Source organism: Ranitomeya variabilis, chromosome 3 (assembly GCF_051348905.1).
Source record: "Ranitomeya variabilis isolate aRanVar5 chromosome 3, aRanVar5.hap1, whole genome shotgun sequence".
In the NCBI taxonomy this organism is placed as follows: domain Eukaryota; kingdom Metazoa; phylum Chordata; class Amphibia; order Anura; family Dendrobatidae; genus Ranitomeya; species Ranitomeya variabilis.
The window spans coordinates 333,016,239-333,042,149 of record NC_135234.1 but is presented as its reverse complement, the minus strand read 5'-3'; the positions used below and the strand labels follow the sequence as shown (position 1 = coordinate 333,042,149).

At 42.5% G+C, this 25,911-nt stretch overlaps 1 protein-coding gene across 6 annotated transcripts in view; it reads left to right on the top strand.

Moving 5' to 3' along the window:
- Positions 1–21,899, top strand: part of DLGAP3 (DLG associated protein 3) — an 811,006-nt gene extending 789,107 nt beyond the window's left edge. For all 6 annotated transcript variants that reach the window (XM_077295792.1, XM_077295791.1, XM_077295789.1 and 3 more), the window contains 3 exons: positions 10,250–10,341; positions 11,636–11,779; positions 16,528–21,899. In XM_077295792.1, coding sequence (XP_077151907.1) covers positions 10,250–10,341; positions 11,636–11,779; positions 16,528–16,746 — 455 coding nt within the window. In that variant the 3' untranslated portion in view covers positions 16,747–21,899. The remainder of the gene's footprint in view (positions 1–10,249; positions 10,342–11,635; positions 11,780–16,527) is intronic.
- The last annotated feature ends 4,012 nt before the right edge of the window (positions 21,900–25,911 follow it).

The window sequence follows — 25,911 nt, the reverse complement described above, 5'->3', positions numbered from 1 at the left end:
TTATCACCCACTCCTGGTTTTGGCTTACAAATACTGATGTAAAATACTGACCAAATACTGCTAGTGTGACAGCAGCCTTACACATATTGGAACATGGTCATTGCCACGCTAAGGCCTTTACCTGAGCTCTGTAGCACTGCCTGTCACCTGAGTAATACACTCCACAGACCTCGTCAGTCTCTGGGACATATCCTGTAATTACTCCATTTTGCTCAAAAACATGGAAAAGATGCATTCTGCCTGTTTGGGTAGTTTCCAGAAGAAGTGCGTAGGCTTGTGCAGATTGGTCAATAGCACTCCTGCCTCTTTCCCTTGAGGAGGCTGCTTCCAAATTAAATGAGGCTTGTATATGTTCCTGACATGGGTTTCAGGCCTGACAGACTGAGCACAATACAGGCCCTCTCTTGCATGCACTGTATTCCGAATTTAATTCTAAGGGTATGTTTCCACGGGGCATATTGCTTGAGTTTTTGCTGCGGATTGGACGCTGCGTACAGCCGCAGCGTTCAATCCACAGCGTCCAGATGTTAGATGTTACAGCATAGTGGAGGGGATTTTATGAAATCCCATCTCCAATATGCGTGCAGGGCAGCATCCGGGGGCTCTGCATAACTGGGCATGTGGCGTGTCTTTATAGACTGCAGCATGTCTATTTATCTTGCGGAGATGCTCCGTCTCCGCAAGATAAATAACACAGTCTATGTATAGGATGCAGTGATTCCGTCTGTGTTCAATGAACACAGGCGGAATCAAAATCACCGCGTTTACAAAAGGGGGCAGGGCTTTGGGCAGAGCAGGGTTTCCACTGCATCCAAAGCGCTGCCAATACGCCCTGTGGACACATAGCCTAATGATTTTGGTGTCTGGTAAAATCCAATTTACTGATATTGAACATACAGCTTCCCCATCTCCTGTATTATATTCACCTTACAGCAGCTTCACCCGCTGTGACAGTGGTTCCATTAGGATCCGGTGGCAAAAATGAATTGTGGACCTTACAAAACGCCAGTTTCACAGCATATGGTGGGACTCTGCTAATTGTCAGCGAGGGTCGCATAATGACAAGGTCGGTGGTCATGGTGATGGCGGGCGATGCCAAAAATTCCAATGGGCATGTTTGAAATGGCATTGTAAAGGGATGGGAAATATGTAATCCACTATCTTGTGTAGCATGGCTAAAGGGTGTCTAATCGACGGGAGATATGTGTCGCATAGATGGCTTGCCGCTGTGATGTAACCATAGCTACCTATATGTCTGTCAGGACCTGTGGTGATGTCAGACCACATGGCTAATCATGTGATGGGTTACTGGGTCTGGTTAGCTCTATATAAGACAGGCTAATGTTTAACACAGGGGATATGTGTGGAGGTGCTAACCTCCAGTGTGTTAAGGCTCCAGCACTGAGCCTGAAGGAATGGACACTTGTTTTTTCCCTTTTGCCTGAGTTAAAGGCTATTTGTTTTTCCTGTTTAATGTAAACTGGTTTATGAAGCAATAAACCTTTGAACTTCTGTTGGAACCTGCCTCCTAAGTGTCAGCCGTCGCACCTGAGTGAGTGAAATCCCTACAATTGGTGGTAGACGTGCGGGCAGCGTTCCCAGTGGAGACGTAAGTCTATTTTTTGAATGTCCAGGGTCAAGTCGGCTGTAAGCCAGCAAGCATTGCCGGGGAAAATGGAGGACCTGCTGAAACACTTGGTCCAGTCGCAGTCACAGCAGCAAGAGGCTAACAGGCTGTTTATGCAGCAGATACAACAGAGCCAGCAGGAGCAACGGCAGAGTCAGCAGGAGCAACGGCAGCAGATGCAGCTTCTGGCAACCGCCATCCAGGGCAAGACGAGCGCCCCAACCCCAGGTTTGGCTGATGACACCCACGTCCGGAAGACGGTAAGATGCGCATTACAGAAAATGACCCCCGGGAATGATGTTGAGGCCTTCCTGACAGTGTTTGAGAGGGTCGCTGAGAGGGAAAAACTCCCGCCAGAGCAGTGGGCAGAGGTACTGGCGCCATACCTGACGGGAGAACCCCAGAAGGCGTACTATGATTTGACCTTGCAGGATGCCAAAGAGTATCACAAATTGAAAGTCGAGATTCTCGCACGTTTGGGGGTGACACTGACTGTTAGGGCACAGCGAGTTCACTGCTGGGTCTATCACCAGGACAAACCGCCTCGCTCCCAAATGTTTGACCTGTTGCACCTGGTCCAGAAATGGCTGCAGCCAGAGTTATGTACACCTGCACAGATGGTGGAACGAGTGATGATGGATCGGTTTGTGCATTCCCTCCCGAGGTCCATACAGACTTGGGTTGCCCAGGGTGATCCCCAGAATGCCGACGAACTGATCGGACTGATCGAGAGATACCAAGGGATGGAAGGCTACTTTGGGAGGCAGCCCATGCCGTACTGGGGGTCCGAGAAAGCTGCTGAGTCCCAAAAAGGGGTGGCGCGTCCAAGGTCACAAAGGGCGGGGGAGGTGGTGCCCAAGGTCCCTACGGGTGATATTATTTGCTGGAGGTGCCACGGGCCAGGACATATAGCTGCCCGTTGTTCCCAGACCACTGAGCAGATGGACTGCAGCATGGGACGCCATTGTTCATACTATGCATATCCAGCCTGCAGTGTGAACTCTCCGCCCAACGAGGGACCTCAAGCATGTCCCGTAAGGGTGAACGGTCGAGCAGCAACGGCGCTGTTAGACTCAGGGAGCTTAGTGACCTTGGTGACGGTCACTTTCCCTCTCCACCTGCTCCCGGGAAAGAAGGTCGGCGTGCGGTGCATACATGGTGATGCCAAGGACTACCCTTTGGCCAGGGTGGACATTGAAACGGCATGTGGCACTGAGTCCCACCTAGTCGGCGTCGTGCAGGACTTGTTGCACCCTATAATTATTGGCTGGGATTTCTGTCTGTTTTGGGATTTGTGGGGAAAAGGTTCTGAGCTCCCTAGCAAGAGTAGGGAACCAGTGAACCCTGGAAGGGTGTCACCACACCCAGAGACAGACAGGTTTCCTTTTTGTGTGCTGGTTGGGGATGAGGAGGAAGTGTTTCCTGCATCTGACACTATGGAGTTAGAGGTAACCGGTGAAAATTTTGGGACTGCCCAACATAGGGACCCCACTCTGAGGGAAGCCTTTAATAATGTCACAGTTATTGACGGGGTGGTGCAGGAGCCGGGGGCAGACACAAGGTTTCCCCATTTTCTGATGAGTGGGGAGTTGTTGTACCGGGTCACGAAAATAAGGGAGGAGTTGGTAGAGCAGTTGGTAGTGCCGGGTCCATATAGATGGAAGGTGTTGGACATGGCCCATTCACACATCTTGGGTGGAAACCTAGGGGTGGAAAAAATGCAGGAACGGGTTGTGCAGAGATTCTATTGGCCTGGGTGTCACCGAGAAATAGTGAACTATTGCAGGTCCTGCCCTACATGTCAGCTAACTGCTCCCACTCCTCATTTCCGGAACCCCCTTGTGCCACTGCCCATTATTGAGGTACCGTTCGAGAGAATTGCCATGGACTTGGTTGGTCCCTTAGTTAAATCAGCCCGGGGCCATCAGTATATATTAGTCATCCTGGACTATGCCACACGCTATCCTGAGGCAATTCCCTTGAGAAATTCTTCCTCGAAGAGTATAGCCCGCGAGTTGGTCCATGTCTTTTCCCGGACAGGTCTGCCAAAGGAGATCCTGACTGACCAGGGGACACCTTTCATGAGCAAGGTGATGAGGGAGTTATGCAAAGCCCTGAAAATCTCCCAGTTGAGGACCTCGGTGTACCATCCCCAGTCAGATGGTCTTGTTGAGAGATTTAACAAGACACTGAAGAGCATGCTGAGAAAAGCTATAGAGAAAGATGGTAGAGACTGGGATTGTCTCTTACCCTATCTGATTTTTTCCATTCGTGAAGTTCCACAGGCCTCCACAGGGTTCTCACCGTTTGAGCTTCTATATGGCCAACATCCGCGAGGACTCCTGGATGTAGCCAAGGAAACCTGGGAAGCCGAAGCCACGCCCCACAGAAGCGTCATTGAGCATGTGGCCCTGATGCAGCAGAGGATTGCAAAGGTGATGCCTATCATGAAAGAACACCTCCTCCAGGCACAAGAAGCTCAGGCCAGAATCTACAACCGGTCTGAAAGAGTGAGGCAGTTCAATCCGGGAGACCAAGTTCTTGTGTTAGTTCCGACGGTGGAAAGCAAGTTCTTGGCCAAATGGCAAGGGCCATATGACGTTGTCGAGAAACTTGGTGAAGTAAATTATAAAATTCGCCAACCAGGAAGACGGAAACCATTCCAAGTGTACCATATCAACCTCATCAAGCCGTGGCAAGATGGAGAGCCGACAGTAACTGCATCGTTGTTAAGCAACCCAGAAGGTGAGGTTGGAGCGGTTACTATAGTGGAGACGCTATCGAAGACCCAGAAACAACAGTGCCGGGAGTTACTCCAGAAAAACAGGGACCTGTTTTCAGAGTTGCCAGGACACACGAAGGTCATAGCGCACGAGGTCCTAACAGAGCCACATGTGCGGGTGAACGTGAAGCCCTATCGTATTCCTGAGGCTCGTCGAGAAGTTATCTCCAAGGAAGTGGAGCGTATGTTGAAGCTTGGAGTCATTGAGGAATCCAAGAGTGGTTGGTCGAGCCCAATTGTCCTGGTCCCAAAACCTGATGGAGAGTGGAGGTTTTGCAACGACTATCGGAAGTTGAATGAGGTCTCCAAGTTTGACGCTTATCCCATGCCCCGCGTTGATGAGCTCATCGAAAGGCTTGGGCCTGCCAGGCACATAACCACCTTGGATTTGACGAAGGGGTATTGGCAGATCCCCATGGCACAGGAAGCCAAGGAGAAGACAGCATTTTCTACACCAGATGGATGTTTCCAGTATGTCCGGATGCCGTTTGGCCTACAGGGAGCTCCGGCAACCTTCCACAGGGCTATGGATAGAATCCTTGCACCCCATAAGGCATACGCTGCTGCGTACCTGGACGATATCGTCATCTTTAGCCCGGACTGGGAGAGTCATCTGGAAAAGGTCCAAGCGGTGTTTGATGCTATAAGAGAGGCCGGATTTACAGTAAACCTGAAGAAGTGTGCCTTGGGTAAAGAAGAAGCTAAGTACCTTGGATACATAGTGGGTCGTGGAGAAATAAAACCCCAAATCAGTAAAGTGGAGGCAATTCAAACATGGCCAAAACCAGTTTCCAAGAAGCAAGTTAAAGCCTTCCTGGGAATCGTGGGACATTACAGGAGGTTCATCCCAAACTTCGCCACGATGGCTGCGCCTCTGACTGACCTGCTAAAAGGGACAAAATCAGTAATGGTTAAGTGGTCCGAAGAAACAGAGTCAGCCTTCCAAGAAATGAAAGAGGCTTTGTGTAAGCAACCCGTTCTGATGGCCCCAAACTTCGAAAAAGAGTTTATTCTTCAGACAGATGCCTCAGATGTCGGGGTGGGAGCAGTCCTTTCCCAAGAGCTACATGGGGAGGAGCATCCTGTCCTCTATCTGAGTAGGAAGTTGTCCTCGTCTGAAAAGAACTACTCAGTCGTTGAGAAGGAGTGCTTGGCCATAAAATGGGCGGTGGACACATCACGGTACTATCTGCTGGGACGTAAATTTAGATTGATATCCGACCATACCCCACTTAGGTGGATGAGGGAAACGAAGGGTAGAAATGCTAGGGTCACCCGTTGGTTCTTAGCCCTGCAGGACTTCTGTTTCCATGTGGAACATAGGGCCGGAAAGCTGCACGGTAATGTTGATGCCCTGTCAAGAATCCCTTGTCTAGTGGGGGAAAGTGCCAAGCCCCACGGCTTTAGGCAGAGGGGGGAGGTATGTAGCGTGGCTAAAGGGTGTCTAATCGACGGGAGATATGTGTCGCATAGATGGCTTGCCGCTGTGATGTAACCATAGCTACCTATATGTCTGTCAGGACCTGTGGTGATGTCAGACCACATGGCTAATCATGTGATGGGTTACTGGGTCTGGTTAGCTCTATATAAGACAGGCTAATGTTTAACACAGGGGATATGTGTGGAGGTGCTAGCCTCCAGTGTGTTAAGGCTCCAGCACTGAGCCTGAAGGAATGGACACTTGTTTTTTCCCATTTGCCTGAGTTAAAGGCTATTTGTTTTTCCTGTTTATGCTAAACTGGTTTATGAAGCAATAAACCTTTGAACTTCTGTTGGAACCTGCCTCCTAAGTGTCAGCCGTCGCACCCGAGTGAGTGAAATCCCTACACTTGCTAAATAATTGGCATGAGGGCGGGTCCTCCCAAATATAGGAGTGAGAGCCCTCAAAAATGTTAAAGTAAAAGATAAAGCCAAAATGCTCCTTGTGAACATATGCTAAAGGGGAGGTATAATTTTTTTCTATTTTGCATTATATACATGTAATTATGAAGGAAATGTTTCTTAGCATTATTCCCTTTAAAAAAAAATGCATGGTTTGGTAAGTCTTAATAATCTGTAAAACTGGCGCAACAGTCTGACAACATTATTCCCAGATACCATATATGAGTCAGAAAGGCATGCAGGCATCTTCTCTGTGCTGTTCCCATTTAGTTTTAGCTATTTCCCATCCATTTCCGCTTTTTTCCCATGCCCCCAAACCTGTTTGTTGGGTCCAGTAGAAACATATTCGGCTTTCCCATTGACTTGCATTGGATTCGTTATTCGGTACAAATACACAAATATTAGAAATTTTTTGTGCCAATTTTCCGAATCTGAATATTTCACAATTTGATCATCACTAATAGTCCCCTTAGAAGACTTGAATTTGCGATAGTCCGATTGCTTGTGCTTTACATAGCAGGGATTCAGCACTGCTATGTATAGCAGAAATCACAATCTCCTGTGAATGCCGGCCATGAGCTGGCGTTCAAAGGAGATTCACAAAGGCAGTCATGGGGGTCTACTGCAGACCCCTGGATGCCTTTACAATCCATCGGTTCCCTTGATCACGTGAACGGGGAGCCGATGGATTTGTGGTGCACTTCTGGCTGGTACATGTTTAATCCTGCTGTCCTAGATTGACTACGGGATTTAACTGGTTCACAGCCACGGGTGAAGCTGCAATCAACCTGCGGCTGGTAAAGCACATGACAGCTGATTAAATCAGCTGTCATATGCGTGGAAAGATGCAGGCTCAGTGCCAAAGCCTGTATTAAAGTAGTAAACATGACATATGATGTAAATATATGTCACGTGTTGTGAAGGGGTTAAACATCACTTACCCCCTTAACCCCCGGGGCCATTTTCCGTTTTTGCATTTATGTTTTTTGCTCCCCTTCTTCCCAGAGTTATTACTTTTTTATTTTTCAGTCAATATGGCCATTTGAGGGCTTTTTTTTGTGGGATGAGTTGTACTTTTGAATGACACCATTGGTTTTAGCATATCGTGTACTGAATACGGGAAAGAGAATCCAGCAAAAAAAGTGCAGTCCCACAATCTCTCTGGGGCTTGGTGAGGTCTTATTTTTAGCACGCTGTGCTGACGTTTTTATCAATACCGTTTTGGGGTACAAGTTATTGCAATGTTGCGGCAACCAAAAAAGCGTAATTCTAGCGTTTTGATTTTTTTTCTCGTTATACCTTTACCGATCGGATTATTTATTTTTATATTTTCATAGATCGGGTGTTTCTGAATGTAGCAATACCAAATATGTGTATTTGTTTTATTATTATTGTTTTATTTTGAATGGGACAAAAGAGGGTGATTTGAACTTTTATAGTTTATTTTGTTTAAAATATATATTTTAAAACTTTTTTTTACCTTTTACTCGCTCCAATAGTCTCCTTAGGAGATTTGAAGCTGCGATTTTGTGATAGCTTGTGCTACAGAAATGATCACCTGCTAGAAATGCCAGCCAGTGGGCGACGCTCATAGCAGATTGGCAATCACAAGCACGGTGATCTCCTGCAGACCCCTGGTTGACATGCCAAGCCATCGGCATGTGATAGGGACATCGATGGGTGGAGTTAATGGCACGCTTCGGGCTCGCGCATGTTAAATGCTGCTGTCAGAGATTTATAGCGGCATTTAACTGTTAATAGTCACAGGTGGCTCACGATTACACCCACGGCTGTTAGGGGCACCTGATAGCTGATCAAATCGGCTGTAATGTGCCCGCAAAGATGTGGGCTCAGCGCCAGAGCCTGAATCAAAAAGGGTGAGGTGACCCATGACTAGAGTTGAGCGAACTTGTTCTGGTTCCCTCTTATTCAGCAAGCTATGATGCTTGCCGAATAAGCTGCAAAGGGAACCCGGCTTCCTGGATCGCGCTGGCTGATCAGCTGATCAGTGCCGCAGCTGCATAGGTTGCGGCTGTGTCAAAGTCACAGCACATGCATGGAGAGCCTATTGGTTGGGCTTAACATGCATGTTCTGAGGCGCCGATAAGCTGATCAGCCAGCGCAATCCAGGAAGCCGGGTTCCCTCTTCCGCTTATTCGGAACTGTAGCTCAACTCTACCTATGATGTACCTGCACATCATAGGTCATAGCGGGGTTAAATACATATTTTATTTCTGTCTTCCTTTCTTCTTCTCTTCCTTTCTTCTTCTCCTGACTTTTCATCCTCACTGCTTTTCCACCAGAACAGAAAACATTTTTGGTCTTTAAGTTATAATTTTTTCTTTATGATAGATTTTTGTTACAGAGTTCTAAATACCCTTTTTTCCGTTCACACAGTTCAACAGTAAAATGATAACATTGTGTCTGTTTACAGCCACCTATAGAAAACTCAGGTCTTAGACCTTCAACAAAATAGTACAAGAAGTATATAGGTATAGGCATAGTGAATTTTTGGAAAAAGATTGAAAATCCAGACTAGTTTGAGCTAGATAATACCTGGGAGATTTTGATGCTTGTATCTATAAATAATGCATTTTTACTTGATGATTGGTGAGTTGTGCATTGGGGAGTCCTGTCACTACAACTGATAATTTGTTTTTATCATGCGTGGAAGAAAATAAATAATTGATGTTAATTCTTTCTTTCAGCTCTTCTGATACAGCATGATACACTGTTTAAAATAGTTTAATATAGTCACAGCATGGCTTATAATTCTAAACTTTTTATACAGTAACATTTTGGATTTGTTATTAAGTTTAGAAAACATCATCCCTAATTGATGAAAAAAACCAACGCATTTGGTGATATGGGGGATTTCTACCTCAATCGTATAGACATAAAATTATCCTTTATAGCTTTAGCCATTAAAATAACAATGTATTCGTTATTTAAAAAACAAGTAGGATCATTTACACAGAAAATGAAAAAAAAATCCAACTCCTACGATGCATATAAAATAATGGATGACTTTATTGAATAATCTACAAAAAAATATTTAGAAGACTCAGAGTGTATATATTCTAGGAATTTCAGATCAATTATGATTAGTGATGAGCGAGTGTGCTTGTTACTCAAGGTGGTCTCCGAGTATTTTGGGCATGCTCATATCTTATGTTTGAGTCCCTGCAGCTGCATGATTTGTGGCTGCTAGACAGCCTGAATACATGTGGGGATTCCCTAACAATCCCTGCATGTGTTCAGGTTGTCTAACAGACAACTCATGCAGCTGTGGGGACTCAAACATAACTTACGAGCATGCCCAAATACTCGGAGACCACCAGAGCATGCTCGGAAAACTCGAGTAATGAGCACACTCTCTCATCACTAATTATAATCCTTCTTCATGGCATGAAACATACACAAGCAATGATGTTTAACTATACACCAGCCTTCATGTTTATTGCATGTCAAACCTGCTTACATAATATGATGCATCGCCAAGAACGATGATTTTTTGCGCTTTACAAAAGATTATTTCACCCAATTATCGAGTTTTTTGATCATTCATCATGATTGGCAACCTGTCTACATGCAAGATAATGGTGTAAGAGCATATTTAACCATGTCCGTTCACGATTACCTTGCAGTGTATATAGTCCCTTTAGAGTCCTCCACACTCTATTACAAAGTGTGCAAAGTGATTGTTAGAGCAGCAGTCAGAAGATCTAACAAATTCACTACTCTCTGCAGACCTTTCTAATTTATTCTGTGTGCACCCCATGCAGATTGGCTGTAGGTAGCAAAGAGGGCCGTAAAACCAAGGATGATTTATTTTTTTAGCAGAGGGTAGTGCCACTTGAAACCTGTTGCCCTCGGCACTGGACATCCAGTGCTCAGTGGCAAAAAAGGACCTGTATGTTACGAATGACCTGAATTTGTGAACTTTGTTTATATTTCAGTTCTGGAGAAGATCCGTAGCGCAGTAGGAAGCTCCCAACTCCTAATGTCTCAGAAAGTTCAACAGTTTTTCAGGCTTTGCCAGCAGAACATGGTAAGTGATTATATTCTTGGCAATAATAATAGTAATAGCAGAGGTATATGAAAATAATTAGAGTTTTAGACTATTTTCCATCAGAGTGTTGCAGCACATTTTCACCAGTGTTCATTTGTTCATTTTTGGCTACAAAAAGAAATAGATTGCCACCACCCAATTAGAAAGTTACAGTGCCATACACCCAAAAAATAATCAATAGAAAACGCTACAGGGTTCGGCGTTCAGACACAGGGGTGATGCTGGTGTGGGTTCCATCACTGCTCTGCGTATAGAGAATGGCAGCTTTAACTGCACCCTCCACGACTGATTGATAGTCGGCCCCAGTGATGAGCAGCTGTCAGTCAGTGCCATGGGCATGGTTATGGCCGCCTTTCTCTGTACACAGAGCAGTGACTGAACCGGCACTGGTGCCACCCCTATGACTGAACGTAGAACGCTGCCGGGCGGAATGAAGTTCATGTTCTCCTGGTACTGGGGCTCTAAGTCTGGGCACCAGGCAAGTTTAGAACTTTATTAACCTGTAGATTAACGCTATATCTGCAGGTTAATAGCATTTTTCACATAACAGATTCCCCTTAATGTATGTACACAAACTCAGTGATGTCTCTTTTGGGACTATATCCTCACTTTCAAGACTCCTTCAGTATTCTTCCATATGCTGTAGATAGTTCTTAATGACAGTATGCCTGGCTATATGTTTAGGATGGTTGTCCAGCTCCAGAATAGATTTGGAGCTATTCAGAAGCCTCACTGATGGTATTGCATGATGGATAAGTAACTGCTTGAATTTATCAGCATATCAAGAAATGGTCAATGTTGAGGACAGTGGACACTGTGGTCAGTCAAGCAAAAAAAAAGTCCAGCAGATGAAAGATACTTCATGCTTACTTCCCTTCTATCATCAAGAGTGCCTGGGATTACATAAAGAGACAAGAGGATTTGGGCAATCCTACTTGCACAGAAGATCTGTGGTTAGTTCTCCAAGATGTTTGGAACAATCTCCCTGCCAAGTTCCTTCAAACGCTGTGTGAAAGTTTATCTAAAGTATTGATACCCTTTTCAACATCTGTTGTTTTGTACACCTGCCTATACATTTGTCATATACAGTATATTTTACCACTAAAACTATCATTAAGAAGACATATCAGTGGCACATTAGCTTTCTGTGCTGTTCAGAAGCATAAGTGCCGTTAAAAGAACCCAACAAATAGGTATTCAATAGATAAGTAGTAACAAATATGTTGCCTGTTTAAAACTTTCTGATATATTTACTTAACATTTTTTTCTTTAGGATCCCACTTCATTTCCTCTACCCACCTCTCAAGACCTTGCTGGTTTCTGGGACCTCCTTCAGCTATCCTTTGAAGATGTGGGCATGAAATTTGCCGAGCTGCAGCAACTGAAAGACAATGGATGGAAATTATTGGAATGCAAGGTATATTACTTACAATAAGTGTGTGTTAGATAAGTTATTCATGCAAAACATCCAGTTAAAAATAGCACTACTCATTCATCTATAAGCTCGGTCATCTCAATTGTGACTCCGTATTTACATCCTTGGCTGAGCCATGTAAATAACATAGAACGATAAGGAGCATTACACCAATAGCATAGTGCTGTGAAGATAATGTTGGATACGTCTGTGCTGTGAAGATAATGTTGGATTTTGCATTAAATAGCATGTTAAAAAGTGCAAAAATTTTACAACATTTGTCCAGAAATTACAAATGTGGTTAATATGATAACATACTTTTAGGCATATTCATTAAGAACAAAAGTTTAAAGAGTACTCTAGGGAGATAAAAATGCATTTTAATCTACATTCTGTCAAATACTTTAAAGGCTCATATCGTTTTTAGGCCGGATCATACAGTATTTGCCAGTTTGTTAAGTGGCTCCATCATAGCTTACGTTTGAACACCCATAAAATGTGATTTAGATGTATGCCCTGATGGGTCAATTTTCAGCTATATACTCCCACTAGATGTGGGCAACAAGACAGCTAGGCATACTGTATACACTTGAAAATGATGTACGATAAAGCACACTGTGACTTCATTTCCATCACTGTTGTCAATGGTGCCATCAGCGCATATGTCCAAATATGTTTTTGCAAGTGTCCGGACATAAGCACTTACGAAGTCACTCAAGGTACTGCCAATGGTATGTTAACTCAAATCCCATTTTTCAAGCATTCGGTCGTAATCCCTGACAATGCTACTGAACGTAGTGGCAAATGATTTGTGAACCCAGCCTTACGGTTCTTATATGCAACTTGTGATTTTACAACTACTCACTGTGACTTCATATCACCTCACTGATGCAGCTCTTAAGTGTTCCCTCTTCCCTCTCGGGCACTATATCACATATTATTATTATTATTCATTTTTATAGCGCCATTTATTCCATGGTGCTTTACATGTGAAAAAAGGGGCATACATAGACAAGTACAATCAACATGAGCATTACAATGCACACACAAGTACAGAAGGAGAGAGGACCCTGACTGCTAGGGCTCACAGTCTACAGGGGATGGGTGAGGATACACTAGGAGAGGGTAGAGCTGGTCGTGCGGTGGTTCAGTAGACTGAGGATCACTGCAGGCTGTAGGCTTGTCGGAAGAGGTGGATCTTCAGGTTCCTTTTGAAAGTTTCTGTGGTAGGCGAAAGTCTGATGTGTTGTGGTAGAGAGTTCCAGAGTATGGGGAAAGCACGGGAGAAGTCTTGTATGCGGTTATGGGAAGAAGAGATAAGAAGGGAGTAGAGAAGGAGATCTGGAGAGAATTGAAGGTTGTGTGTAGGTAAGTACCAGGCAACCATGTCACAGATGTATGGAGGAGACAGGTTGTTCATGCTTTGTATGTCATAGTTAGAGTTTTGAACTGGAGTCTCTGGACAATAGGAAGCCAGTGAAGGGCTTGGCAGAGAGGAGAGGCTGGTGAATAGCAGGGAGACAGGTGGATTAGTCGGGCAGCAGAGTTTAGGATAGATTGGAGGGGTGCGAAAGTGCTAGAGGGGAGGCCAGAAAGCAGGTGGTTGCAATAGTCTAGGCGGGAGATGATGAGGAAGTGCACAGCCTTTTTGACGTTTCTTGGTCAAGGAATATACGGATCCAGGAAATGTTTTTGAGTTGGAGTCGGCAGAGGGAGACAATTGCTTGGATATGTGGCTTAAAAGAGAGGGCAGGGTTGAGGATCACCCTGAGGCACCAAGCATGCGGGACTGGGGAAAGTGAGCAGCCATTGACATTGATGGATAGGTCTGGTGGAGGGGTAGAGTGAGATGGGGAAAAGATGATAAATTCTGTTTTGTCCATGTTCAATTTTAAAAAAAGAAAAAAACAATTGATTGCAAAAAAGACCTAAAAAAATTCTTTAATGACAATAATTAAAATTAGGACTAGAAACCACACATACCAAACAACCAATGGTAGGGAACCCAAAAATAGGATCAGATAGTCGGTAAATACAAACAGTCACTAAAAAGGAAAAGGGCTAGGGAAGATAGTCGTGCCTCACCCTACTGAATTCCCTTCCTAGCAGCGGAGGTTGGCACCCTGGGATACGATATGGCGCCCCCGCTCAACGTAGACTGACCCTGAAGACCCTAAAAGGTATCCCTGTCAAAGCCACCACCCTGTCTCCGTCAATAGCAAATTGTCTAGGGTGATAGAAACAATATTGTCACTTAAACCGGAGACACAACTTATATGGTACTGTACACCTTCTTTACCCGTAAATAAAGGCTATGATCACCTATTTAGAGATCAAACCTTATATTGGTAGCATAGGAAATATACACTCATCCTGGTAAAATTACCAAACCTAAGATGCTTGATCATCAGAACAAGTATCGGCATCACCGCCAGAATCATATGGGCATCAGCGCCAGAAAAGAACCATTATTATGATGTTCAAATAGTTGCATGCACATGATGGCATAAATTTTAATAGTGGTGAAAATACTAAAATACCAATAAAAACTTTAGTGTATTTATACATTTTGCATTTTTTTGGTGTGTTTTGGGTGGTGGCTTTGATAGGGATACCTTTTAGGGTCTTCAGGGTCAGTCTGCGTTGAGCGGGGGCACCATATCGTATCCCAGGGTGCCAACCTCCGCTGCTAGGAAGGGAATTCAGTAGGGTGAGGCACGTCTATCTTTCCTAGCCCTTTTGCTTTCTAGTGACTATTTGTATTTAACGACTATCTGATCCTATTTTTGGGTTCCCTACCATTGGTTGTTTGGTATGTGTGGTTTCTAGTCCTAATTTTAATTATTGTCATTAAAGAATTTTTTTAGGTCTTTTTTGCAATTCATTGGTTTTTTTCTCTTGATACTAGACCTAGGCCATCCTTTTTGTTTTTTTCATGTTCAATTTTAGAAAGGGAGTAGAAAAGAAAGATGAAATAGCGGACAGACATTGTGGGATTTTGGTAAGTTAGGAGGTGATGACAGGTCCAGAGCGGTACATCTGCGTGTCATCGGTGTAGAGATGATACTGCAGACCATGGGATTCTATGAGCTGTCCCAGGCCAAAGGTGTGGGGTTTTCTTCAGTCCTCTGACAAAGCTGTGTGCATGTTTGATTCTTCCTAATTTCTGCCTTCTCGTTCTCCTTATCTTATGTCACATTGCTCTTTCATCACTTATCCTGAGCTTCTTCCATGCTCCTTGACATGTCACAATTTGTGAAGGAGCATGCAGCGTGCACAGGGAGAATATGCAAAGTGGAATGTGTTTGGATGAGTTGGCTTTCTTTTCCCCTTTCGCTCCAGCTTGGCACTTCATACAGTACCCTGTACATTCTTGTATACTACTTTGATATGGTCTGTGCCTGTGAGTGTAGCAGGTGCCGATCTTCACTGCACTAATGAATGGTGAGAATCCCATTATTCTTTCTCAACCCTCACTCCATACAATTAAGCATCAAGTTTCCCTCTATATAAATGCTGTAGCGTGTCAAGTGGTCATTCAACCACATGGTGTCAGTATTTTGTTTACAAATCGACAGATGACACGCTAAGGTATATATATATATATATATATATATATATATATATATATATATATATATATAATATATATATATACATATCTGAGATAAACATGACAGCATAGGACAGTAGGGAGAATGAGGAAGAGGGGGAGCATTAAGTACACCCACTACTATTGCTAAGATTTGTCAGGGGACTGACTTACATTAAGAAAAGAAGCAAACCACACCCCTTGATCAGACAGGTAGCACTGAAGAAAGGAGGTCGAGCACTTAGTGCTGCTATGTGCATAGTTATAAAATTACATGAAGTGGTCAATAAGACTAGTAAGACAGAATCTGAATTGGCGTACATTTTGTTTCTAATCGGAATACTACCCCTTTAAAAAGGTGTAAATCTATGATTCTCGTAGTTCAGAAATATCAAATGCGCTAATATTATTAGGAGGCATGCAAGTTTAGGTAAATTAATCACAATACTCACTCACTACCCTCAATTGCATTGTTACAAAATTTGCCAGTATCAACGCCTTTGCTATGGCTGTCAAACATGTACAGCAGCTACGTGATTTCAGGAGCAGAACCCCATGCAGAGCGAGTGCAGTTGTGTTACATAACCTGCACCCGACAGTAACTTGATGCAAACTAGCGCTTATCGCAGATGTTTAAGCCTTAAGGGCTGCTATCAAGCAACCAACATGATTTTGGGGTGATGATAGGTTGCTGCGTCAGCAGGGGCCATATTGAAGTATCCTGTACCTGACATAACAGAGCTCCTATGAAGAGATTGTCAGTTTCACAATGCACTGTAATAATTGAGCATACCGAAGTGGTCACCATTCTGCTGAATCAGTGTGGAAACGGATTACCAAAAAATCTCCATTTTGGCAAATGTGGATTTTTTGTGAAATTTGAGTAGAATTCAATTTTACTCAAATTTGTTCCCTCACCTCTACTTGTAGCATTATTGAAATTCACTGTCTGCAAGTAAGCTTCTGTGATTTTTGGGGGGCTTTGCAGGTCAAATTCTCTACAAATTTATGCAACTACAGAATATTATTGTCTTGATTTTGAACTTAATTTTGCTAAATAATATTGCATAATTAAGAATATAGTAACTTGAAATATGAGGAAATGTATTGTACAGATAAATTATTCCATGGATTATGTAATGTATTTTGCAATTTTTAGGAGGAGAAGAAGCTTCCTCCTCTCATACCAAAGAAGCCACTCCGTCAGAAGGTTCATCCAGTCAAAGATCGCTCTTTGGATTCTGTTGACCGTCAGAGGCAAGAGGCCAGGAAGAGGCTATTGGCAGCCAAGCGGGCTGCTTCTTACCGGCATAACTCTGCCACAGAGAGTGCCGACAGCATAGAGATTTATATACCCGAAGCCCAGACTCGACTGTGAAGAGGACAATGTACACTAATAACCTTTTGTATGCTCTGTACATAATAATATACATATATATACATAGAAAATATTTAAAGAATATTCTAAGAAAAAAAAAAGAAAAACGCTGAAAAAAAGACCACAGCTGTGTAATTTTGGGGAGGCCCCTCTAACCCATACCAAACTACCCTTTCATTAAAATCCCTCCCCTTCAAAGGGCAGAGCTAGTTAACCAATCAGTGCTGTCTCCATTGCGGAGACTGGAGGGAATTGCTTACGCGTCCAATCTCATTTCCACTCCCTCTACCTTTAAACTCATATGTAGCTTGAAAAAACGGCATGCTGCATTGTGTAGCAGTACTGAGTATGACCACAAGTAAACACTGTGTCAAAGTCTTTTTGTAGCTCCCTTTTAGAGCTATGTTTTAATGCGTCCAGATTAGAGGCATTTAATGCCTGGAAGAAACCAAACTGGAAGAGATATTTTCAATAATTTTTATTTGTATTGGGAAAATCCTATTTTTTAGATACAAGGAAACACTCTGTATTGACCTGCAATGCAGTGCGTTCAGTTTGTGCTAGGTAGTGTTTCAATGCTCTGTGACCCTGCTATATACTGGTACATGCATGTTTGAGAATACAGGTAACTCACTACTGTTCGGAAATATACACAGGTAGGTTATAAGGGACGTTTTAAATAAGAAATGATATATAATCTGGCAACAGACATCAATTTAGTTCCATGATGTATAAAAAATCTACTCTTAAGGCTCATGCCGACGTCCAAGCGTGGAATGCTAATGCTCGGACTGGCTGCGGGTCGGCAACGGCTCTTCCGATCGCCGTCAGTCCATGCATTGCAGTCAGAGATCGGACCAAAGTCCACCGACATCTGCATGAGCCCTTTCTCTTTGTAAAATCCTATTTGCTGCTCATATGTTTTTTTAACGTTTTCTCCAACAATGTTTTTTGCAAAATAAAGTTATAAAAACATATAAAAAAGTTCCATGTTTCTCATGGAATCCAATAGAAATTTGACATCAGCAAGTCAAAAGACTGCAATTGACTTTTGGGGGAAAAAAAAATCGCTTTTTTTACCTCTTCAATTACTTCATGAAATGCTTCAAGAAAGGTAACCTCCAAAAAAGGAGTATTTCCTGATTTTTTTTTAACTTATAAAAAGCTCTATGTGAACCTAGGCTAAGGGTATGTTCATAGGTAATATAATTTGGCTGAAAAATATCAATTGTTGATTTTGACACAAATTTCACAGCAAATTTGTGGCAAGATCTATGCTTTACATGTTAATGTTGTCACAAATTTGCTTAAGATTTCACATTATGCATAGAAAATGGTGAAATTTATGGTGAAAAACTTCAGAAACAGTTATGAGGAGTTGTAAAATCCACATGTCAATTTCCACTCTGATTTTTTTTCCCGTAAAAGAGATTTATTTAAACCTCATCTATTTTGCTGCTACTATAATACACTGCACATTTTCCATCTAAACAAAACCTGCAGCATATCTGCTAAATGTGAACATACCCTAGAGGTGCCCATAAACATATGATTACATTGTGGCAGGACTGGCTTAGGCTACTTTCACACTAGCGTCGTACTCGGCCCGTCGCAGTGCGTCGGGCCGACGTATCGACGCTAGCGTTGTTTGCGCTGCACAACGGGTGCAGCGGATGCTGTTTTTATGCGCATCCGCTGCCCCATTGCGAGGTGCGGGGAGGAGGGGGCGGAGTTCCGGCCACGCATGCGCGGTCGGAAAAGACGTTCTCGACGCAGCAAAAAACGTTGCAAGCAACGTTTTTTGCTGCCGACGGTCCGCCACAACACGACGCAACCGTCGCACGACGGTTGCGACGTGTCAATGCGTCGCAATGCGTCGCTAATGTTAGTCTATGGAGAAAAACGCATCCTGCAAGCACTTTTGCAGGATGAGTTTTTTCACCAAAACGACGCATTGCGACATATGCACAAAAACGCTAGTGTGAAAGTACCCTAAGCAAGGTGTAGTGGGATGCCCAATGACAGATATCAGGGGATAGAAGGAAGTGGTGTCTGGCAGTGACTTATTATTGTCATCCCAAGTTCCTGTATGTGTATGGGCTAGTCAAAAGGACTAGCTTTCAGCTATTGTAGACAGATTAGTTTCTTTATGCCTACCCTTAAGGCATCTGTGAGCCTGAGTAGATGCGATGTGAAGAAATTTTGTTATTTAGCCCAAATAGAAGGGATGTGGAGAAATTTTTTTATTTTGTTCTCTGAAGGATTTATACAAAACTATTTGCTTTAAGAACATGCAGGAAATGGTGCAGGCTAATTAATAGTGTAGCCCACCATATATTATGTTTACTTTAATTATTAACTTCCAGATGTAAGTTTCCTTCACATTTTGTCACTAGGAGCTGGAACATAATGCAACTATTGGGAGGCAGCAGTAATGCTGTATTCACATAATGCAGCTGTGTTGCATTTTTTTGCAGTAATCGCTTTAGTACCTCAATGTTTTTGCCATTGTTTTGGCAAATTTTGTAGTTGAGGCAAAAAAAACTAGCCTGTACTATGGTTCACTTCATTACATAACTACGACATTACCAGAGAGGAGTGAATCGATCTGTAACAAATCAAATTAGTTACGAGTTTCCCAAAAATGTATGCACAAATCTGAAATGTTTGGATTTTGATTTGCATGAATCCATTAAAATTGTGGCCAGCCAGCTCTCATTTTGCCGGATTCCTTTGAACGTTGAGGATCAGTTAAAAAATAAAAAAAATGAATGCCCTTTTTCCTAGGCCTTCACCCGTCCTGCACAGATACGCGATTCTCTGCAGTGGTCATGATATGTGTCCCTTTCCTGCATGGCGCCAGTCATGTAGGGGGAGCAATGATCATCATGACTTCCAAGTGTTTGCGTGAGGCCAGTCATTGAACTTGGCACTGGAAGCGAAGAGTGTAGCGCTGCTTCAGAAATCTAAGACAGGTGAGTGCCTAGGACAAGTGGGTATAATGTATTTTTTTTGGTATACCCTTCCCTCCCCTCTGTTTATTTTGCTTTGGGATCTGGAGAGACGTGACAGTCGACTAAATGTCTTTTCATGGCAACTTGGGCACTCTCAATTCAGACCAATTCCAGGAATCATTCAAGAGATGTTTTCATTTCTACACTGGACATTTTAGCCCAGACTGAATAAAAAAATACAGTATGAGCATTTAAGGTTCTCACACTAGGAAACCTAATTTAGGATTCGGCAGTTAACCCTTTAATAATTCAAAATATATCCTTGGAGAGACCTGTTAATTACTTGCAATGGTTCTCAATTTTTCTGACAAAAATATACATGGCTGCAGTTGTGCAGTCAGTCTCTGATTCATGCAACCTGTGGTTTGGGCAGCATGAATCAGATAGGTTCCCTTTAAGCTTTTGGAATACTGGAGGTCAAAATGTGGTTTGTTTTAGTTCTCAGTCCATATACTACTCTCTTCCTTTAGAAGGCTGTTTTCTTATGGCACCAAATTGGAATTAGAGTAATGTAATAATTGTCCAAATGAAAATTGATAGATAAAATACAATTTTTCATATTTGTCTTCTGGGAAATGTTGATACAGATTAACTAATTAATGAGGTCCGTTGAATGTAGCAAAATTAGATCTGTGTCCTGTATACAAGGTCTGGTGCAACTTTTATACTCTTTGGTTTCCATAGCCCAGGCAGAACTTCCAAGATGTGCATAACATTTCTTTAGAAAGCAAAAAAAGTCTGTTATTTTCAATGTATTACTATTTACGATGTAATATTATGGAACAAACTATAGCAATAAATAATTAAAAAATGAAATTCAAAAGACTACATGCCCTTAGTTTCTAATTGTATATTGCCTCCATTTCCACCAATGATGTCTTGCAGTTTTTGTGATAGTTGTGAAAAGAACCATTATTTTCTCATGCCATAAAGCTGGGAGCAATTCAAAGGGTATTTTTGAGGGTATGCAGGGAGAGTCAGGAGACAATAGACAAGCTTGTTGTCTCTAGTACATGATCTGTAAAAGGTGGTGGCATTTGTTGAAACACTAAAAAACTGGTGACAGGTTCCCTTTAAAAATATAACATTCTAGAAAATTAAAATTTTAAGTTTCTGTAAAAAAACGATGGTAAATTAAGAAATAACACAAACTATTTAATCTATTTAAATGATTACATAGTGGTTAAGTGTAGAAATTCTCTGATGGTCATAATTTGCAATCCAACTTGTAATGTTAATGTGTGTTTTAATATGAGACAGTAAACTACATGGAGGGTTTATAGTGCATCATAGTTGTCAAAATTGGAGTATAATCCCATACACACCACTTTATTAATTATAAAGGCTAAAGATAACATACCATAGCTTGTAACATAGTAACATAGTAACATAGTAACATAGTTATTAAGGTTGAAGGAAGACTTTAAGTCCATCTAGTTCAACCCATAGCCTAACCTAAGATGCCCTAACATGTTGATCCAGAGGAAGGCAAAAAAAAACCATGTGGCAAAGAGTAAGCTCCACATTGGGGAAAACAATTCCTTCCCGACTCCACATACGGCAATCACACTAGTTCCTTGGATCAACGCCCTATCAAGGAATCTAGTGTATATACCCTGTAACATTATACTTTTCCAGAAAGGTATCCAGTCCCCTCTTAAATTTAAGTAATGAATCACTCATTACAACATCATACGGCAGAGAGTTCCATAGTCTCACTGCTCTTAGGGTACTGTCACACATTGGCACTTTTGTCGCTACGACGGTACGATCCGTGACGTTCCAGCGATATCCATACGATATCGCTGTGTCTGACACGCAGCAGCGATCAGGGACCCTGCTGAGAATCGTACGTCGTAGCAGATCGTTTGGAACTTTCTTTCGTCGCTGGATCTCCCGCTGTCATCGCTGGATCGTTGTGTGTGACAGCGATCCAGCGATGCGTTCGCTTGTAACCAGGGTAAACATCGGGTTACTAAGCGCAGGGCCGCGCTTAGTAACCCGATGTTTACCGTGGTTACAAGCGTAAAAGTAAAAAAAAAAAAAACAGTACATACTTACATTCCGGTGTCTGTCCCCCGGCGTTCTGCTTCTCTGCACTGTGAGCGCCGGCCAGCCGGAAAGCGAGCACAGCGGTGACGTCACCGCTGTGCTTTCCGGCTGGCACAGACACAGTGGAGAGAAGCAGAACGCCAGGGCACAGACACCGGAATGTAAGTATGTACTGTTTGTTTTTTTTTACTTTTACGCTGGTAACCATGGTAAACATCGGGTTACTAAGCGCGGCCCTGCGCTTAGTAACCCGATGTTTACCCTGGTTACCCGGGGACCTCGGCATCGTTGGTCGCTGGAGAGCTGACTGTGTGACAGCTCTCCAGCGACCACACAACCACTTACCCACGATCACGGCCAGGTCATATCGCAGGTCGTGATCGTTGGTAAATCGTATAGTGTGACAGTACCCTTACAGTAAAGAATCTGCGTCTGTTATTATGCTTAAACCTTCTTTCCTCCAGACGTAGAGGATGCCCCCTTGTCCCTGTCTCAGGTCTATGATTAAAAAGATCATCAGAAAGGTCTTTGTACTGTCCTCTCATACATTTATACATTAAAATATGATCACCCCTTAGCCTTCGTTTTTCCAAACTAAATAGCCCCAAGTGTAATAACCTATCTTGGTATTGCAGACCCCCCAGTCCTCTAATAACCTTGCTGGCTCTTCTCTGCACCCGCTCTAGTTCAGCTATGTCTTTCTTATACACCGAAGGCCAGAACTGTACAGAGTATTCTAAGTGTGGTCGAACTAGTGACTTGTATAGTGGTAAAATGATGTTCTCCTCATGAGCATCTATGCCTCTATTAATGCATCCCATTATTTTATTTGCCTGTGTAGCAGCTGCCTGACACTGGCCACTAAATGTGAGTTTGTCATCCACCCATACACCCAGGTCTTTTTCATTGATGGTTTTGCCCAGTGTTTTACAATTAAGCACATAGTTATACATCTTATTACTTCTGCCCAAGTGCATGTCCTTACATTTATCCCCATTAATGCTAATTTGCCATTTATCAACCCAAGCCAAGTTTACATAAATCCTTCTGTAATATAAAATTGTCCTCCTCTGTATTGATTATGCTGCAGAGTTTAGTGTCATCTGCAAATATTGAAATTCTGCTCTGTATGCCCCCTACAAGGTCATTAATAAATATGTTAAAAAGAAGATGGCCCAATACTGACCCCTGTGGTACCCCACTGCTCACCGCAACCCAGTCCGAGTGTGCTCCATTAATAACCACCCTTTGTTTCCTATCCCTGGGCCAGCTCTTAACCCACGTACACATATTTTCCCCTATCCCCATTATTCTCATTTTATGTATCAACCTTTTGTGTGTCCATATATACTACGTCCACTGCATTGCCTTGGTCCAGTCCGCAACTCACCTCTTCATAGAAACTGATCAGATTAGTCTGACAGGAACGGTCCCTAGTAAACCCGTGTTGATACTGGGTCATGAGGTTATTCCTCCTCAGATACTCCAGTATAGCATCCCTTAGAATGCCCTCCAGGATTTTACCCACAGTAGAGGTTAAGCTTACTGGCCTATAATTTCCTAGTTCAGTTCTTGTCCCCTTTTTGAATATTGGCACCACATTTGCTATACGCCAGTCCTGTGGTACAAGCCCTGTTATTATGGAATCTTTAAATATTAAAAATAATGGTCTATCAATGACTGTACTTAATTCCTGTAGTTCTCGAGGGTGTATCCCATCCAGGCCCGAAGATTTGTCAGTGATTTTTAGATGCCGCCGTACTTCCTGCTGGGTTAAGCAGGTGACATTTAATGGGAAATTTTTGTTATCACTGATCATATTGTCTGCCATGGGATTTTCTTGTGTAAATACTGATGAAAAAAAGTCATTTAGCAAATTGGCTTTTTCCTCATCCTCATCCACCATTTCAACCAGACTATTTTTAAGGAGGCCAACACTATCATTTTTTAATTTCTTACTATTTACATAGTTAAAGAATATTTTGGGATTATTTTTACTCTATCTGGCAATGAGTCTCTCTGTCTCAATCTTTGCTGCCTTGATTTGCTTTTTACAGAATTTATTTAATTTTTTTGTATTTATTTAATGCCTCCTCACTACCTACTTCCTTTAATTCTCTAAATGCTTTCTTTTTGTCACTTATTGTGCCCCTTACAGCTCTATTTAATCATATTGGTTTCTTCCTATTTCTAGTATGTTTATTCCCATACGGTATATACTGTGCACAGGTCCTATCCAGGATGCTAACAAACGTCTCCCATTTTGTTTGTGTATTTTTATGTTTCAGGATATCGTCAAAGTTAATTGCACCAAGATCCTCTCTCATCCGTTGGAATTTTGCCCTCCTGAAGTTTAGTGTCCTTGTAACCCCTCTACTACACATCTTATTAAAGGATACATGAAAACTTAATATTTTGTGATCACTATCACCCAAGTGACCCCCAACCCTTATATTTGATATGCGGTCTGGCCTGTTGGTTAATATTAGGTCTAGCAGTGCCCCCCTTCTTGTTGGGTCCTGAACCAGTTGTGAAAGGTAATTGTCTCTCATAGTTGTCAAAAACCAATTACCTTTGCTGGAACTGCAGGTTTCTGTTCCCCAGTCTATTTCAGGGTAGTTGAAGTCCCCAATAGTAATGACTTCTCTTTGAGTCGCAGCTTCATCTATTTGCTTTACGAGGATATTCTCAGTTGCTTCCATTATCTTTGGAGACCTATAACAAATCCCTATCAGTAATTTATTATTTTTCCCCCTCCCCTTATCTCCACCTACAGGAACTCTACATTTTCGTTAGATTCACCTATATTATCACACAGGATGGGTTTTAAGGATGATTTTACATATAGGCACACCCCTCCCCCTCGCTTATCCATTCAGTCATTTCTGAACAGACTATAACCCTGTAAGTTAACAGCCCAGTCATGGCTCTGATCCAGCCATGTTTCAGATATCCCCACCATGTCATAATTTTGCTCCAACAGCATTAATTCTAATTCCTCCATTTTGTTGGCGAGGCTTCTGGCATTAGTATACATAATCATCACAATGTGTATGGTAACATTCCAAAATAAAAATTCTGCTAATTGATTTATAATTCTTATCTGTCTACATGGGTTCGAAATGTACAGAAAGCATAGCAGCAAATACCATGATAACTTGATAACTATACTGAAGTTAAGGTCAATGCATCAAAGCTTTTACTGGCGTAAAAATATTTGAAAAAAGTATTGTTATGTGACTTTTGACATTTTCACAACATTTCCACCCAGCACTGACAAAGTGGGTGGAGTTAAGGCGAGACGTGGTGTGGCGTGGCGACTGCTGTTTGTCAAATTCATGACTAGCGGTAGCATCTGCTACAAATCATAGTCTAGCAGCAACTGGAATAGGATTTGTGGCGAGGCATACACAGAGGTTTACGCCACTCGTCTGGAGCTCCTGATTCATGAATCAGGAACATCTGACTCCAGCACATCTCTTCATCTTGTCCAGCATGAATAATGGTGTTGGAACCTTAGTGTATGGGTACACATGTATAATACTCTTCATAATAATGTACTCATTAGGCAGCTGATCGCATCATTTATCCAGGTTTAGAAATTTAAAATAAAGGATGACCTGCCAAGAAACGTCCTTTAAAATAAATTGAAGCAAGGGGTTTGGAAGAAATGCATCTAGGATCTGAGTTAAAGCCTTCATACACAATAAATAGCTGTTAGCTGATTCGGTTGACCCACAACTATGGTATGTTTCTCATCTCCCCCATATATTTGAACATTCAGCAAAACCTTTAAGTTTTTTTTTCTAGACCCCTCTAACAATAACATTTGCAAAAAAATGCAACAATCTGACAGTGTACCAAAGATACAGTGGGGAAAATAAGTATTTGATACACTACCGATTTTGCAAGTTTTCCCACCTACAAAGAATGGATAGATCTGTAATTTTTATTTAAGGTACATGGTGGGGGAAACATCATACTTTGGGGGTGCTTTTCCGCAAAGGAGACAGGACGACTGCACCGTATTGAAGGGAAGATGGATGGGGTCATGCATCATGAGATTATAGTCAACATCCCACTCCCTCAGTAAGAGCAT